This window comes from Sapajus apella, unplaced genomic scaffold (genome assembly GCF_009761245.1).
Source record: "Sapajus apella isolate SASKATOON/1434 unplaced genomic scaffold, GSC_monkey_1.0 scaffold22, whole genome shotgun sequence".
Taxonomy (NCBI): Eukaryota; Metazoa; Chordata; class Mammalia; order Primates; family Cebidae; genus Sapajus; species Sapajus apella.
The window spans coordinates 15,121,509-15,140,214 of record NW_022436962.1 but is presented as its reverse complement, the minus strand read 5'-3'; the positions used below and the strand labels follow the sequence as shown (position 1 = coordinate 15,140,214).

Here is an 18,706-nt window from a genome sequence, read left to right as displayed (position 1 = left end):
CTCTCACTTCAGCCTCCCAAATTGCTGGGATTACAGGTGTGAGCTACTGTGACCAGCTGACAAGATTTATATTTTTGAGATCAGTGTTCATGTCTTCTCCCAGAAATAATGACCTGGCTTGAGATCACATATCTCGGTCAGTACTGATAGATTTTTTTGTCTGGTATCTGTATTGATCAGTTTTGGATATTAAATCAGAGTAACTAGCCAAATAAGACCTTTAGAATTTATTTAATCTTGTTCTTCCCCTGTCTCCTACCGTAAACCACATCTGTCTTATTCTAAACCAGATACTTTTAAATTGCTAGTCCTTGGGTTGCAAAGCAAGAGTTAGAAGGTCAGATGCTCGCTGGGGCCAGGTGAACATTGTCAGTGAGAGCAGTGTCCCCTAGTGGCAACTGTGGTGAACTGAAGCATGTCCACACCATCTAAAGGAATGGATGCCCAGTGCTCAGGTCTCAGTTTTTGACAAAGGAGAGGGGATCATCTGAGAAACCAGATTATTCTGTTTGGTCTCACTGTATTTAAATGTTGACATTAAGAATTGTTTAAATGTCATTTTAAAAAGAATTTTTAAAATATTATTACACCCAAAAAACCTGCAGTCTCCTAGTTTGCAGTTTTGTAACAGATTTTTAAATTTTAAGTTTTTATAGGAAGTCTTTAAATGGTCATTAAAGAAATATTTATTGAATATCCAATGTGTTCAGACACTTTTCTAAGTGCCAGGAATATAGGGGTGAAAAAGGTCAGGGCTTACTGTTACATAAACCCAAAATAATTTCAGATGCTTGTTAGTGTTATGGAAAAATAACACTGTATTGTGATAATGGCCCAAGTGAGCTGCTTTAGAGCTGCGTTGGCAAAGCCCATTTGGTTGCTGGAGTTTTTGTTTTAGTTGTGTTTCGTACCACCTACCCTAACCCCAGCACCTGACCTTGGAACATTTGTTGCAGTTTGGAGTATTGCATTTTTTCTGTGCTAATTGCGTTCTGTTTCTTTTAAGTACTTAGAAAACAGAAGCAGATTTAATTTTTTGGTTTTAAAGTTTTTTCTGATCTTTTTTCCCATAGGGATTTTGCTGTAGGAATCTGTAACAAAATCAGTGAAATGATTCAAGGTATGTATTCTTCATTTAGTATTATGAAGTGACTTCATAAGATTTATGATAGTTGATAATACTAATTAAGTACTTATTATTTGCTAGTCACCATACATTCAAATAATATTTATTAAGTGTCTTCTGTGTGCCCAAACTGTTCTAAATGCTGAGGATACAGGATTGAGCAAAACAAAGTCCTTGTCCCCATCTGACCTACATTCTAGTCTAGGGTGGGGTGGGTGAGGATAGACAAATGTGCATATGGCATATTTGGTGCTATGGTGAAAAAGTGAAGGAAGGAGAGCCTCAAAAGTAAGTTGATAGTGGGGTGTGAGAAGGGACTTTTCTATTTTATATATATTGATCAGAGAAGGTCTCTAATGAAGTGATATTCGAGTGAGACATGAAGGAGGGAAAGGAGTGAGCCATGCAGATATAGTCCTGCATTGCTTAGCAGTGGGGATCCTTTGTGAGAAATGTATCCTTAGGCAATTTTGTTGTTTGAACTTCATAGAATGTACTTACATAAACCTAAATGGTATAGCCTACTATACACTTAGGCTGTATGGTATAGCCTCTTGCTCCTAGGCGATAAGCCTGTACAGCATGTAACTGTGTTGAATACCATAGGCAATTGTAACAAAATGATAAGTATTTGTATATCTGAGGTAGAAAAGGTAATATATTGCACTGTGGTGTTACAATGACTATAGGGTCTATGAGCTACTAGGAATTTTTCAGCTCCATTATAATCATACGGGACCACCGCCTATCATGTGGTCCTTCATTCATCAAGGCATAGTTACGGGGTGCATGATTGGTTTAGGGAAGACCGTTCTGTCTGAGAGAGAGTAATGCCATTAGGAGCTCTGGGACTCTCGCTAATGTCCCTCCAGTGTCTTCCAGTTGCAGTTAGAATCAAATCCAGATTCTTTACCGTAGACTACAAAGCCCTGGTTTTCCAATCTCTTTTATACCATGAGTCATGTGTATTAACCCTATTTATCTTATAACAGTCATTATGGGAGCCCAAGAGCTCCCATAAGGTTAATAAGTATGTCATATCCCTATTTATCCTTACAACAGCCATAAAAGGGAGCTCTTGGGCTACAATATTGCATGACTCTAGAGAACACCACTTTGTTTATATTCTTATAAAGAGCATTCCTTCGGAGTGTGCAACTTGGCAGCCTTGGATAGGTAATACTATAATGTTCACTTTATGGGAAAGGAAATGGAGCCACATTAAAGCTGAATAATTGGTTCATAGTTATACATCCAATATCTTGCCGTTTGGCTTTGAGGCCCATGCTTTTAACCACTATGCTATCATGCCTTTCTAGGGCATGAATTTCTCAGTGTAGTTATATTTTGCATGCACTTAAATTGTCTTTCATATTAAAATCAAAGAGAACTTGCTCACTTGCATAAATAATTAAAATCACTTAAAGACCAAGATACAGAGAATCACCTTTGTTGTGTTCCCTTTTATCCCTTTGTCTTTTTTCTTCCACCATTAGCAAAAGGGCTTTCTTGCAGAAAGGTATCCTTGTGGCATTAGAAGGAAGCAACACTTATTCATTGAGCAGGATTTTATCAATTGCCTGCTGTTATCAGACAAGATTTCAGCTGGAAACAGGTGGCACATTTGAATTAAGATAACTCAAGGAAGATATGATAAAAAAAAACCATTCACAAAGCCATGGTCGGGGGTACTATAGGGGATAATGTAGTTCTTGAGCCCATGATAATTTTTACCACACCTCTTGGAGTCATGTCAGAAGGGCCACTTTGAGAAACTAACCTTCAGGAGCATGATGTGACCCTGCAGTGAGAGAAGCAGGGAATAAGTACTCTGACCTCATTCTTCTCTGCAACTTCTGCTGGACACTTCATTGGTTCAACCCAAAAAGAGGGCAGATAGCAAGGGAGTTGATGAAACCTGTACAAGTGAGCCTTCTAGGATGGTGGCATATTCTGTGTGTCTGATGGTAGTTATATGGGAACATACATACGTAGAAATTCATTAATCTTTACACTTAAGATTTGTTGTTGTTGTTTTTCCATTTATTTATTTTATTGCATTTTAGGTTTTGGGGTACATGTGAAGAACATGCAAAATTGTTGCATAGTAACACACGTGGCAGTGTGGTTTGCTGCCTTCCTCCCCATCACCTACATCTGGCATCTCTCCCCTTGCTATCTCTCCCCAACTCCCCATCCCTCACCGTCCCTCCCCTATTTCCCCCCAACTGACCCCAGTGTGTAGTGCTCCCCTCCCTGTGTCCATGTGTTCTCATTGTTCAACACCCGCCTATGAGTGAGAACATGCGGTGTTTGATCTTCTGCTCTTCTGTCAGTTTGCTGAGAATGATGGTTTCCAGGTTCATCCGTGTTCCTACAAAGGACACAAACTCATCGTTTTGATGGCTGCATAATATTCCATGGTGTATATGTGCCACATTTTCCCTGTCCAGTCTATCATCGATGGGCATTTGGGTTGGTTCCAGGTCTTTGCTATTGTAAACAGTGCTGCAATGAACATTCGTGTGCACGTGTCCTTATAGTAGAACGATTTATAATCCTTTGGATATATACCCAGTAATGGGATTGCTGGGTCAAGTGGAATTTCTATTTCTAGGTCCTTGAGGAATCGCCACACTGTCTTCCACAATGGCTGAACTAATTTACACTCCCACCAACAGTGTAAAAGTGTTCCTATTTCTCCACATCCTCTCCAGCATCTGTTGTCTCTAGGTCTTTTAATGATCACCATTCTAACTGACGTGAGATGGTATCTCAATGTAGTTTTGATTTGCATTTCTCTGATGACCAGTGATGATGAACATTTTTTCATATGTTTGTTGGCCTCATGTATGTCTTCTTTTGTGAAGTATCTGTTCATATCCTTTGCCCACTTTTGAATGGGCTTGTTTGTTTTTTTCTTGTAAATCTGTTTTAGTTCTTTGTAAATTCCGGATATCAACCCTTTGTCAGATGGGTAAACTGCAAAAATTTTTTCCCATTCTGTTGGTTGCCGATTCACTGTTTCTTTTGCTGTGCAGAAGCTGTGGAGTTTGATTAGGTCCCAATTGTCTATTTTGGCTTTTGTTGTCAATGCTTTTGGTGTTTCGGTCATGAAGTCCTTGCCTACGCCTATGTCCTGAATGGTTTTGCCTAGATTTTCTTCTAGGGTTTTTATGGTGTTAGGTCTTATGTTTAAGTCTTTAATCCATCTGGAGTTAATTTTAGTGTAAGGTGTCAGGAAGGGGTCCAGTTTCTGCTTTCTGCACATGGCTAGTCAGTTTTCCAAACACCATTTATTAAATAGGGAATCCTTTCCCCACTGCTTGTTTCTGTCTGGTTTGTCAAAGATCAGATGGTTGTAGATATGTTGTGTTGCCTCTGAGACCTCTGTTCTGTTCCATTGGTCTATATCTCTGTTTTGGTACCAGTACCATGCTGTTTTGATTACTGTAGCCTTGTAGTATAGTTTGAAGTCTGGTAGTGTGATGCCTCCCACTTTGTTCTTTTTGCTTAGAATTGACTTGGCTATGCGGGCTCTCTTTTGGTTCCATATGAAGTTTAAGGTGTTTTTTTCCAGTTCTGTGAAGAAGGTCATTGGTAGCTTGATGGGGATGGCGTTGAATCTGTAAATTACTTTGGGCAGTATGGCCATTTTCACGATATTGATTCTTCCTAACCATGAACATGGAATGTTTCTCCATCTGTTTGTGTCCTCTCTTATTTCGTTGAGCAGTGGCTTGTAGTTCTCCTTGAAGAGGTCCTTTACGTTTCTTGTTAGTTGTATTCCTGGGTATTTTATTCTCTTTGTGGCAATTGTGAATGGCAGTTCGATCTTGATTTGGCTCTCTTTAAGTCTGTTATTGGTGTATAGGAATGCTTGTGATTTTTGCACATTGATTTTGTATCCTGAGACTTTGCTGAAGTTGCTTTTCAGTTTCAGGAGATTTTGGGCTGAGACGATGGGGTCTTCTAGATATACAATCATGTCATCTGCAAATAGAGACAATTTGACTTCCTCCTTTCCTATTTGAATACCCTTTATTTCTTTTTCTTGTCTGATTGCTCTGGCTAGAACTTCCAGTACTATATTGAATAGGAGTGGTGAGAGAGGGCATCCTTGTCTAGTGCCAGATTTCAAGGGGGAATGCTTCCAGTTTTTGCCCATTCAGTATGATATTGGCTGTTGGTTTGTCATAAATAGCTTTTATTATTTTGAGATACGTTCTGTCAATACCTAGCTTATTGAGGGTTTTTAGCATAAAGGGCTGTTGAATTTTGTCAAAGGCCTTCTGCGCATCTATTGAGATAATCATGTGGTTTTTGTCTTTGGTTCTGTTTATGTGGTGAATTACGTTTATAGACTTGTGTATGTTGAACCAGCCTTGCATCCCCGGGATGAAGCCTACTTGATCATGGTGGATAAGCTTTTTGATGTGCTGTTGCAGTCAGCTTGCCAGTATTTTATTGAAGATTTTTGCGTCTGTGTTCATCATGGATATTGGCCTGAAGTTTTTTTTTTCTTGTTGAGTCTCTGCCAGGTTTTGGTATCAGGATGATATTGGTCTCATAAAATGATTTGGGAAGAATTTCCTCTTTTTGTATTGTTTGGAATAGTTTCAGAAGGAATGGTACCAGCTCCTCTTTGTATGTCTGGTACAGTTCAGCTGTGAACCTGTCTGGACCCGGACTTTTTTTGGGTGGTAAGCTCTTAATTGCTGCCTCAACTTCAGACCTTGTTATGGTTCTGTTCAGGGTTTCGGCTTCTTCCTGGTTTAGGCTTGGGAGGAGGCAAGTGTCCAGGAATTTATCCATTTCTTGCAGGTTTACTAGTTTATGTGCACAGAGTTGTTTGTAATAATCTCTGATGATGGTTTGAATTTCTGTGGAATCTGCAGTGATATCCCCTTTATCGTTTTTTATTGCATCAATTTGGTTATTTTCTCTTTTCTTTTTTATTAATCTGGCTAGTGGTCTGTCTATTTTGTCGATCTTTTCAAAAAACCAGGTCCTGGATTCGTTGATTTTTTTAAAGGGTTTTTTGTGTCTCTATCTCCTTTAGTTCTGCTCTGATTTTAGCTATTTCTTGTCTTCTGGTAGGTTTTGAGTTTTTTTGATCTTGGTCCTCTAGCTCTTTCAATTTTGATGATAGGGTGTCAATTTTTGATTTCTCCTTGCTTCTCATGTGGGCACTCATTGCTATATATTTTCTTCTAGAGACTGCTTTAAATGTGACCCAGAGATTCTGGCATGTTGTGTCTTCATTCTCATTGGTTTCGAAGAACATCTTTATTTCTACCTTCATTTCATTGTTTATCTAGTAAACATTCAAGAGCAAGTTGTTCAGTTTCCATCAAGCTGTGCGGTTCTGGGTTAGTTTTTGAATTCTGAGTTCTAACTTGATTGCACTGTGGTCTGATAGACTGTTTTTTATGATTTCCGTTCTTTTGCATTTGCTGAGGAATGATTTATTCCCAATTATGTGGTCAATTTTAGAGTAGGTGTGATGTGGTGCTGAGAAGAATGTATATTCTGTGGATTTGGGGTGGAGAGTTCTGTAAATGTCTATTAGGTTTGCTTGGTCCAGGTCTGAGTTCAAGTTCTGGATATCCTTGTTAATTTTCTGTCTGGTTGATCTGTCTAATATTGACAATGGGGTGTTAAAGTCTCCCACTATAATTGTGTGGGAGTCTAAGTCTCTTTGTAAATCATTAAGAACTTGCCTTATGTATCTGTGTGCTCCTGTATTGGGTGCGTATATATTTAGAATTGTTAGCTCTCCTTGTTGCATTGATCCTTTTACCATTATGTAATGTCTTTCTTTGTCTCTTTTGATCTTTGTTGCTTTAAAGTGTATTTTATCAGAGAAGAGAATTACAAATCCTGCTTTTTTTTTGCTCTCCATTTGCTTGGTAAATCTTCCTCCATCCCTTTATTTTGAGCCTTTGTGTATCCTTGCATGTGAGATGGGTTCCCTGGATACAGCACACCGATGGGTTTTGGCTTTTTATCCAATTTGCCAGTCTGTGTCTTTTGATTGGGGCATTTAGTCCATTTACATTTAGGAATGGTAGGGTTAATATTGTTATGTGTGAATTTGATAACTGCCATTTCAGTGCTAGCTGGCTGTTTTGCCCATTAGTTGATGCAGATTCTTCATTGTGTTGATTCTCATTATCATTTGGCATATTTTTGGAGTGGCTGGTACTGGTTGTTCCTTTATATGTGTAGAGCCTCTTTCAGGAGCTCTTGTAAAGCAGGCCTGGTGGTGACGAAATCTCTGAGTACTTGCATGTTCACAAAGGATTTTATTTTTCCATCACTTGTGAAGCTTAGTTTGACTGGATAGGAGATTCTGGGTTGAAAGTTCTTTTCTTTAAGGATGTTGAATATTGGCCCCCACTCTATTCTGGCTTGTAGGGTTTCTGCTGTGAGTCTGATGGGCTTCCCTTTGTGGGTAACCCGACCTTTCTCTCTGGCTGCCCTTAGTATTTTCTCTTTCATTTCAACCCTGGTGAATCTGAAGATTATGTGCCTTGGAGTTACCCTTCTTGAGGAATATCTTTGTGGTGTTCTCTGTATTTCCTGGACTTGAATATTGGCTTGCCTTGCTAGATTGGGGAAGTTTTCCTGGATAATATCCTGAAGAGTATTTTCCAGCTTGGATTCGTTCTCTTCGTCGCATTCAGGTATACCTATCAAATGTAGATTAGGTCTTTTCACATAGTCCCACATTTTTTGGAGACTTTGTTCATTCCTTTTTACCCTTTTTTCTCTATTCTTGCCTTCCCATTTTATTTCATTGAGTTGATCTTCGACCTCTGACATCCTTTCTTCTTCTTGGTCAATTCGGCTGTTGAAACTTGTGCATGCTTCACGAAGTTCTCGTGTTGTGTTTTTCAGCTCCATCAGTTCACTTATATTCCTTTCTGTTTTGTCCATTCTTGTTAACATTTCGTCAAATCTTTTTTCAACGTTCTTAGTTTCTTTGCATTGGGTTAGAACATTTCCTTTTAGTTCACAGAAGTTTCTTACTACCCACCTTCTGAAGTCTGATTCTGTCATTTCATCACACTCGTTCTCCATCCAACCTTGTTCCCTTGCTGGTGAGGAGTTGTGATCCCTTGTAGGAGGAGAGGTGTTCTGGTTTCGGGTGTTTTCATCCTTTTTGCGCTGGTTTTTTCCCATCTTTATGGATTTATCCACCTGTCGTCTTTGTAGTTGCTGGCTTTCAGATTGGGTCTCTGAGTGGACGTTCTGTTTGTGGATGATGAGGTTATTTCTGTTTCTTAGTTTTCCTTCTAACAGTCTGGCCCCTCTGCTGTAGGTCTGCTGAGGTCCACTCCAGGCCCTGCTTGCCTGGGGATCACCTGCAGCAGCTGCAGAACTGTAAGGGTTGCTACCAGTTTTCTTCTTCTGCTATCTTTGTCCTAGAAGGATACCCGCCAAGTGTCAGTCTGATCTCTCCTTTATGAGGTGGCTCTTTGGATATACGGGGGTCGGGGAGCTGCTTGAGGAGACAGTCTGTTCTTTATAGGAGCTAATGCTGAGCTGTGAGCTCCGTTGTTCATTCAGAGCTGCTGGGCAGGTACGTTTAGGTTTGCTGCAGCGGAACTCATAAACCGCTTTTTGTTCCCAGGTGCTGTGTCCCAGGGATTTAGGGCTTTATTTATGAGTTTCTGTTGTGCTGCTGTCTTCTTTTTTTTTTTCCTTCAGAGCTGCCCTGCCCAGCAAGAAGGCAGCCTAGTCACTGTCTGCCTGTAGAGGCTTTGCTGAGCTACTGTGGGCTCCGCCCACCTGCTGAGTGAACTTCCCTGCAGTCCTGTTTATACGGGTGTAGTTAGAACTGCCTTGGCAAGGGTGGCCTGCCTCCGTGTTGGTGGACTCTCTCTGTAATGGTGGGTTGCCTTGGCAATGGTGGGCTGCCTCAGCAGTGGCGGGTTGCCTTGGCAACGGCGGGCTGCCTCAGCATTGGCTGACTACCTCCTTAGTGTTGGAGTGCCTCAGTAATGGCGGATGCCCTTCCCCCACAGAGCTGGACTGTCCCGGGTTCAGCTGCACTTGCTGTGAAACTCTCAATTCTGATTGCTGTTCTTTTGTGGGGGTGGGACCAGCCGAGTCTGATCGCCTGGCTCCCTGCCTCAGAGCCTTTTTTTTTTTTTAAGATGGTGTTCCAGTCGCCTGTTGAAGAGGCGCCAGGATCTGTGTGTTTTCCCGTGCGGCGACTCACTTTGCTGGCTTAAACAGCGGCACTGAGATTCCTGGCGCTTTTTTTTTGCCCTGGAATCTACTGTCCTGGTTCCATGTTTTTAAACAGATGAATGGGCGACTTCCCGTAGCTCAAGTCACCAGCCAAAAGGGCACCCAGACCAGTGTATTTTGTACGGAGAACCGCTGCACCCAGGCGCTGACAAAGTAGCCACGCTGACCAACACAGCCACGCTGGCTGAAACAGCTGCGCTGCCGACCCATGGGGCTCCTCCGCCTGGGAATTTCCTAGTCTGTGGGCAATAAAAATGCGGAGTCCACTCACCCTCTGCGCTTTCACTGGGAGCTGCAATCCAGAGCTGTTCCTAAACGGCCATCTTGGATTGATCCCCGATTTATTGTTTTTTAACTTTATTTTTATTTTTATTTTTTTGAGACAGTGTCTTGCCCTGTTGCCCAGGCTTGAGTGCAATAGTGCAATCTTGGCTCGCTGCAACCTCCACCTCCCGGGGTTCAAGTGATTTCTCCTGCCTCAGCCTCTGGAGTAGCTGGGATTACAGGTGCATGCTTCCTCACCCAGCCAATTTTTTGTATCTTTAGTAGAGATGAGGTTTCACCATGTTGGCCAGGCTGATCTCTAACTCCTGACCTTGTGATCCACCTCTTTCTGCCTCCCAAAGTGCTGGGACTACAGACGTGAGCCACTGCACCCAGCCGGTTTAGTACTTTATTTTTCCTTAAATTTTATCTTAAAAGATCTAAAAGAACAGGAATTAGGAGAAGAGAGAGGCAGAGGAAAACACAGGAGTGTGGGTGGAGGAAAAGTAGAGGCAAATTGGAACCCAAGATATGCAAATGGAAGAGGAGTTTTAGGACCAGAGTATCCTGACATTTAGTTTTAAGTCATTTGTATTTCTGCAAAGTAAAATCTCTGAGCTTCCCTAAATCTTTAGTAAAGATGCCTGTAAACACAAAGACTCCTCTGAATACTGGGTTGAGAATAAACTTGTAGTGTAGGAAAGAGGGATGTGAGACTAGAGTCTGACATGGGGAAAGGCCTAAGTAGGGAGAATACTTAGGAGACTTGCAATAATTTAGTCAGGATTTTATAGTGGAAATGGATCGGTTTGGTAACAGGGGAGGCAGAAAGGTAGAGTCAGTTTTGGGTTTTATTTTAAAGATAAAACCAGTAAGATTTGCTAATACATTTGGAAATGGGATGTGAGATAATTCTTTCACTAATCAAGAAAGACTGAGGTCTGAGGAGCCATAATGGTGTCATTTACTGGGACAGAAATACTTCTGGAGGGGCAGTTTCAACGTGAAGATCAGTTTTCTTTGGGCCCTATTAATGCAAAATGTTTCTGAGACCTCCTAGTGCAGATGACCAGAAGGTAATGAGATACATGCATCTGATGTCCGCAGCAGGAGGTCAGGTGTGTGGAAGTCTTTCACTTTTAGCTGATAATGGAAACCATGGGATTATATCAGCTCACTCAGGGAAAGCACATAGAATGAGAAGGAAATTTAGTACCAACCCATGGGAATATCAGAAATTAAAGCGTAGACAGATGTATTGGGGTTAGTCTTCATAGATCCAGTTGTGTGTGCAATAAAGAAAGGCATAGGGTTGGGCATGGTGGCTCATGCCCGTAATCCCAGCACTTTGGGAGGCCGAGGTGGGTGGATCACAAGGTCAGGAGTTTAAGACCAACCTGGCCAATATGGTGAAACCCCATCTCTACTAAAGATACAGAAAAATTAGCCGGGCATGGTGGCTCATGCCTGTAATTCCAGGTACTTGGGAGGCTGAGCCAGGAGAATCACTTGAACCTGGGAGGTGGAGGTTGCAGTGAGACAAGATTGCACCACTGCACTCCAGCCTGGGCGACGGAGCAAGACTCCGTCTCAAAAAAAAAAAAAATTTACTACACAAAGTTCAGAGGACTTCCAAACTATTCTATACACAGTTTATTCACATCCTGATTCTGGTTTAGTTGTTGAAGGAAATAATTAAAATGATAAGTATAGTCAGACTATAGACATCGTGTGTGTGTGTGTGTGTGTGTGTGTGTGTGTGTGTGTGTGTGTGTGTGTGTGTGTATGTATAAGTGTATAATTTTTTTACTATGATAATGAGAGGAAATTGGCAGCAAATATGACTTTGCTTTCTACTGTGCTTTTTAAAGGCAGTTTTCACTATCAGCATGTAGTTTTATAATCACTGAAAAGTTAATATCAAGATAAATACTTTGGAAAAAATATTGAATTTATTGATTAGTTTTAATACAATCTTTAATGTTATAAATAAAATATTAGTATACTGTATTTTTAAAGTGCTATTTTGCTAATTGAGTCAGAGTTTTTAAATCTGAAATATTATTAAGGATGATGATCACAAATACCTTGAGAATTCCTTTTGTGTCTAGGTTTAGCGACACCAGTAGACTTGAAGCTAAAATTGATACCCATCCTACAGCACATGCACCATGATGCAATCCTGGCTTCCAGTGCTCGTCAGCTTTTACAACAGCTGGTCACATCTTATCCATCCACCAAAATGGTGATTGTTTCTTTGCACACTTTCACTCTGCTTGCAGCTTCATCTTTGGTTGATACACCTAAGCAGGTAATTTCAGTCTTCTTTAAACTGCCTATTACTTGGTAAACTTACATATTAAATATGTGATTAGAAATAAGAAAGTGAGGCCGGGCGCAGTGGCTCAAGCCTGTAATCCCAGCACTTTGGGAGGCCGAGGCGGGTGGATCACGAGGTCAAGAGATCGAGACCATCCTGGTCAACATGGTGAAACCCCGTCTCTACTAAAAATACAAAAAATTAGCTGGGCATGGTGGCGTGTGCCTGTAATCCCAGCTACTCAGGAGGCTGAGGCAGGAGAATTGCCTGAACCCAGGAGGCGGAGGTTGCGGTGAGCCGAGATCGCGCCATTGCACTCCAGCCTGGGTAACAAGAGCGAAACTCCGTCTCAAAAAAAAAAAAAGAAATAAGAAAGTGGCATGTAAGTCTTGAGGACATTAAGGTTCTTTTCTCTAATAAAGGTCAGATTAATTTCCTTTTGTTTGCTTTTTTTTTTTTTTAATAAGACAGAGTCTCGCTCTGTCACCTAGGCTGGAGTGCAGTGGCATGATCTTGATTCACTGCAACCTCTGCCTCCTGGGTTCAAGCAATTCTGCCTCAGCATCCTGAGTAGCTGGATTACAGGTATGCATCACCATGCCTGGATATTTTTTTTGTATTTTTAGTAGAGATGGGGTTTCACCATATTGGCCAGGCTGGTCTTGAACTCCTGACCTTGTGATCCTCCTGCCTTGGCCTCCCAAAGTGCTGGGATCAGGCATGAGCCTGTATTCTCTATGTTCACAGTACTGATTGTTGGGAGCCCTTGAGGAAAATGAGATGTGAGGTACATGGCTGGATGTGAAGTTGGCAGTATAATAAAAAAAAATGCCAGGTCCTGTGCTAAAACCTTAAATGGTAGTATTTTACAAACATGGAGAAAGAGACCGAAATGTGGACATTTGAAGTGATTTGAAGTGATTCCTGTCCCTTTATAAGTTTCACTAAACTACACTGCATTTCTCATGATAATTTCAGTTACAGTGTTGTTCATGGAGTGACTTATTTTCTTTATAGATTCAGCTTCTGTTGCAGTATTTGAAGAATGATCCCAGGAAAGCAGTAAAGAGACTTGCTATTCAAGATTTGAAATTACTTGCTAATAAAACACCACATACTTGGAGTAAGGAGAACATTCAGGTATGTAGAACTTGTAACCTTAATATTTTATATAGAAAAAATAATATTATAATGTAAAATGTTTTGCATTTTTATTTGTCCTTTGTCATCTTCTTAGTGGTTGAATATGAAAAATGTCCAAAAGTATTGATGTTTGTAGCAGAAGTTATTTTATAAGTGGCATCATAAATACATAAAACTTCTATACTTCAATGTTTGTTCTAGTCAATGAAACTTGCCACTCAGTTGCTTGTTCATTTTCCCATAGTGGCACTAAGGCTAATTGAGAAGCCCAATTACGTTGTTTTTTTTTATTCTTGTATTTTTCAGTCAATTTGGGGAGAAAAATTTAGGGGCTGACTGTTATGTATAATGGAGAAGGGCTGGCTAGGCAACTTGGGAAGTTTATTTCTTTACTCATAGAGAGCAGAAGACATTCTTAAGTCTTCTTTTGTAAACAGAAGAGCAGATCTCACTCTTTAGACCTAATGTGACAACTTTGACATTATCTGTTAGGTTAAATTAATATTTTATATTTTTTCTCAAAGTAGAGCCCTGTTTGTTTACTCATTACCAATAGAGATATACTGTTTTGCAAATAATGCTATTTAAAATGGAATGGATGTTTTTATCTCTTAGCATCATCATGATTCCAGTGGATCAAAACTCTTTGAATTTCAGATTATTAAAACTAAACTGCTGTGTTTGTTTTTCTGTTTGTTTGCAGTTTTCTAAACGTCTTTTAATTTACTATATTATGATTTGGTAGTCACAGATATCCCAAGATAAGGGCAGTTGTTAAATCTGCATTTAATAGATATGCAGTTAGGGTTCAGAAAGACTTAATAGGCTTAAGAGAGTGTCTTAAGAGAAGTAAATTAATAGTTTAAGAGAGCTTCTGTCCTCTCATCCCTAGTCCTAGTGCTTTTTTTACTAAATAATGCTATCTTTCCAAGAAGAGAATATTGCCAGCCACTTTAGTCATTTAGAGAATTTGTGCAAAGAACCAAATCCAGTTATTTAGAAAGATCAGTGAGAAGCACTGTATTATTCTTTCTCATTTTTTTTTCTTATTGTGAGATAGATTGCACATACAGAAAAATATGTGAAATGTATAAATAGTTTAAATACTTTTAAGTGAAAACCCATGCAGTTACCATCCATCTAGAAATAGAACATTACAGGATCACAGAACCCTGCCTCCTTCCCTTTCATGGCCCTTCCTGATTGGAACTTTACACCTACCAAAAGGAAACCACTATTTTGACTTCCGTGATAATTTCTTTGCACTTCTTTATAGTTGTGCCTTCTTCACATGTCTTTCTAAAGAATACTGTTTAGCTTTGCTTTTTTTTCTTTTGCTCAGCATTACACTGGTGAGACTCATCCATGTTTTTTCCCTTTAGTTGTAATATAGCATTCCATTGTATGAATGTATCCTGTAGAGATTTGTGTTGGCTTCTGCGAGGCAGAGATGTCCGATTAGTGCTAAATGCTGCCAAGAAACATTAAGTCAGGAAGAAGATTAGTGAATTATGGAAGATGGAGGTTGCAGTTTTAAGTAAGCTGGTTATAGAAACCCTCTCTGAGAAGTTGACATTTGTGCAAGGACCTAAAGAAGGGAATGTCAATTTTGCGGGCCCCTGAAGGAAGGATATCATCAGCAAGAGAACAGCAAAAAGGCCCCGAAGTAAGAGCATTCAAGAGTGTGAGGTCAGTGTGACTGTTAATAGGGGATATTAGTAGGAGGTGATGTTAGGTGATGATAGGGAGGAATAATTTTTTAGGGCTTTTGAGTCCTTCCTAAGGACTTTAGCTTTTAAGTCTATATGAGATAGATTGCCTCTGGAAGATTTTGAGCAGAGGACATTATCTAACTGAAGTTCTAAAAGATTGTCTCTAGCTTAGCTACATTGAGACTATATTGAAGGGGCCTAAAGGCAGAAGTGGGGAGAACATTTAAGAGTTAGTTATAAATAATCCAGTGGGAAAATATTATGGTTACCTGAACCAAGGTAGTTGGAAAATATTATGGTTACCTGAACCAAGGTAGTTGGGGTGGTGGTGAGAAGTGGTAGTAGTCTGGATATATTTTAAAGTTAGAGCTGATGGATTTCCTGGCATATTGTAGAGAAAGAAAGGTGGCTGTAAGTGTTTTGCCATCAGCAAATGGAATTGCCATTTGCTTGAAATGGGCAAGACTCTGGGAGACTCATTTCTTGAAGGGAAGATGAAGAGTTCATTTCTGAGTATATGAAGTGTAAGATGTTAGACATCCAGGTGGAGATGTCAAGGACATATGTACCTGGAGTTCAGTGGACAGATCCAGTTGTGGTTATAAATATGAGAGTTATTAGTTTTATAGATGGTAATTGAAGCCATGAGACTAGATGACTCAACTAGGGAGAGAATATGGCTAGAGAAGATTTAGAGAATGATGAAGTGAGAAACAACCAGCAAAGGAGCCTGAAAAGGAGTGGCCAGTGATAAATAAGTCAGAATAATATTTTATAGGGAGAAGACCTTAGTCTTCTCCCTGTAAAATAGAGAGCTACTGCAGCCATATTCACCAAGATAAGGACTGATAGTTCACCTTTGCATTTGGCAACATGAACTCATTGATAACCTTAAGAGAGCAATTTTACTGCAGCATTGTGGGTAAAAGACTGTTGAGAGTGGATTCTGCAGAAAACAGGAGAGAGATTTAAGGCAGTGAATGTACATTGGTCCCTCAGTATCCACTGGAGATTGGTTCCAGGATCGACCCTTTTCTAGATTACTTATACTACCCAATATAATGTAATTTTAAGTAAATAGTTGTATTATGTTGCTTTTTATTTGTATTTTTTTTTGTTATTAATATTTCAAATACTTTTGATCTGGAGTTGGTTGAATTAGTGGATGTGGAAGCCAGGAATATTGAATGCCTAATGTAGAAAACTTTTTGAAAGGAATTCTCTCAAGGTAACAGAGAAATGATATGGTATTGCTAAAGCGTATGGTGTTTGTTTTTATCCTGGGAGGAGTACAACTTGTTTTTTATTGATGGAAATGACTTGGTAGAGGGGAAAAATTACAAGAGCAATATCCTTGAGTAGGTGAGACTGGAAGGGACTCAGTGTAGAAGTAAATAGGCTTTTTCTAGTTCACACAGAGCAGCAAGGATGACATTAAGAAGTCCAATGTAGATGAGTGAGTAGGTATTATGGTAAAAAGTTACAGAAAATCTCTTGTGAGGGATTTTTTTTGGTTTTGTTTTGTTAATTAGGAGACATGGTCATTAGGTATGGGTAATAATGAGGGAGGCAAAGAGAAAGGTTTTAAGGAAACACAGAAATTCAAATAAACTAGGGAAATAGAGGATTGCCAGGTAAGATAGTTGAGTAAAGCAATATATAATGTGGTGTCCGGCACATACAAACAAATGCTTTTTTAAGGGTAGCTGTAAGTTATCTTAAAGGTAAGTTTATTCTTTAGTTTTCCTTTTTAAATACTTTGACAGATTGTAGGGTTGGGGTTGTACTGTCTTAATAAAATGAACTGGGAAGTTTCTCTTTCTATACTCTGGAATGGTTAAGAACTGTAACAGAATTTTCTGTTTCTGCAGGTATAACTTTAAAATTGCCATAAATTTATCTGAATCTAGAAGTATTTCCAGCAATAGTTACGTTGAGAACATTTCCAATCACTACATGTTATTGTCCTATCAGTTTTCTACCTCTCTGACATCAGTTTTGTTCATTTGTTTTTCATTTAATTTACTTCTCAAGTTCGTTAGTATCAGCACGAAGAGTCTTTATAACTTCTAATATCTTTGTATTTGATTTAAAAAAATTTTTAATCTTGCACATTTGTGTTTATATCCCTTTTTCTTGATTACACTTGCCAGAAGCTTTGCTTTCTTATCTTTTCAAGTGCTTGGTAATTTATTTTTGCTTTTCTTGTTTAATATTGAAAGCAGTTAAGACTGCTAATTCGCTTCTTGGTACATATTGACCAAATTTCATAAATTATGTCTTGTATTGTTTTCATTGCCATTAGTTTGAAATGTGTTTTTTTTTTTTTTTTTTTGAGAGGGAGTTTCACTCTTGTACCTAGACTGGAGTGCAATGGCGCGATCTCGGCTCACCGCAACCTCCACCTCCTGGGTTCAGGCAATTCTCCTGCCTCAGCCTCCTGAGTAGCTGGGATTACAGGCACATGCCACCATGCCCAGCTAATTTTTTGTATTTTTAGTAGAGACGGGGTTTCACCATGTTGACCAGGATGGTCTAGATCTCTTGACCTCGTGATCCACCCGCCTCGGCCTCCCAAAGTGCTGGGATTACAGGTGTGAGCCACCGCACCCGGCCTGAAATGCGTTTTTTAAAAAACCAGATTTTTTGTGGTATAATTTATTTACAGAAACTTTTCTATGTATGTAACTGGATGAGTTTTTACAAGTGTACAAAACCACCACCACAGTTGAGATACAGAACATTTCAATTACCCCCAGAAGTTTCTGCAGGCCCCTCTGTAGTCAGTTCTTTCCCTAACCCCTGGCAACTACAAATCTGATTTCTGTTGCTCTGATTTTGCCTTTCCAGGATATAAATAATCACATGGTATGTGACCTTTTGGATATCCCTTCTTTCACTTATCATAATGCTTTTAATAATTATCCATGCTGTTACATGTAGCAGTAGTTCATTCCTTCTTATTGCTGAGGAGTATTTAAATATATGAGCATACAATAATTTGTCTGTTCATAAGTTGATGGACGTTTGGATTGTTTCTGGGTTTTTGGCCATTATGAATAAAGCTGCAATCTTACACGTCTTTGTGTGACATCTCTTGGGTGTGACACCTAGAAATGGAATTGCTGGGTTGTGTGGTAAAAACTTACTCTGTTTAACTTTGTAAGAAACTGCCAAACTGTTTTCCAAAATTCCAATACCATTTTATTTACCTACCAGCCATATGTGAGTTCTAGTTCTGTATCCTTGCCGGCACTTTGTATTGTATGGTTTTGTAATAGGTGTGTAGTGATATTTCATCATGGTTTTGTTTTGTATTTTCCTAATGACTAATGATATTGATCATCTTACAGGCTTATTTGTCATCTGTATCTTCAGTGAAGATTCCTGTTCTAATCTTTTATTCATTTCTTATTAGGTTTGTCTTTTTGTTATTGAGTTATAAATGTTCTTGATACTAATCCTTTATCAGATACATGTTTTACAAATATTTCTTCTCTGTATATATCTTTAGTACATGTCTTTTGAAAGTAGAAGTTTTAAGTTGTGATAAAATCTATGTAGTTTATTAATGTTTTTTTCTTTTATGGGTTGTATTTTATCTGAGAAGTCTGCCTAATCCAAAATCACAAAAGTTTTATCTAAAAGGTTTATGGTTTAAGTTTTGCATATAGCCCTGTGTGATCCATTTTGAGTTGAATTTTGTGTATAGTACAAAATAAACATCAAGGTGTATTTGGATAGCCAGTTGTGGCACCATTTAGTGGGGAAAACTTTTCTTTCCCCATTGAATTACTTTAGCATCTTTGTTGAAAATCAGTTGACCATATCTGTGTGGATTTATTTCTAAATTCTATTCTGTTCCATTAGTCTGTATAT

The 18,706-nt window shown here is 39.3% G+C and overlaps 1 protein-coding gene and 1 long non-coding RNA gene across 3 annotated transcripts in view; both read left to right on the top strand.

Moving 5' to 3' along the window:
* INTS7 (integrator complex subunit 7) overlaps positions 1 to 18,706 on the top strand; it is a 96,361-nt gene that overhangs the window by 19,728 nt on the left and 57,927 nt on the right. For both annotated transcript variants that reach the window (XM_032289160.1, XM_032289159.1), the window contains exons 5-7: positions 1,074 to 1,120; positions 11,764 to 11,963; positions 12,990 to 13,112. In XM_032289160.1, coding sequence (XP_032145051.1) covers positions 1,074 to 1,120; positions 11,764 to 11,963; positions 12,990 to 13,112 — 370 coding nt within the window. The remainder of the gene's footprint in view (positions 1 to 1,073; positions 1,121 to 11,763; positions 11,964 to 12,989; positions 13,113 to 18,706) is intronic.
* On the top strand, positions 13,120 to 17,149 carry LOC116558900. Its single transcript, XR_004272227.1, has 2 exons — positions 13,120 to 15,106; positions 15,141 to 17,149. It is a non-coding gene; the product is annotated as an uncharacterized LOC116558900 (long non-coding RNA).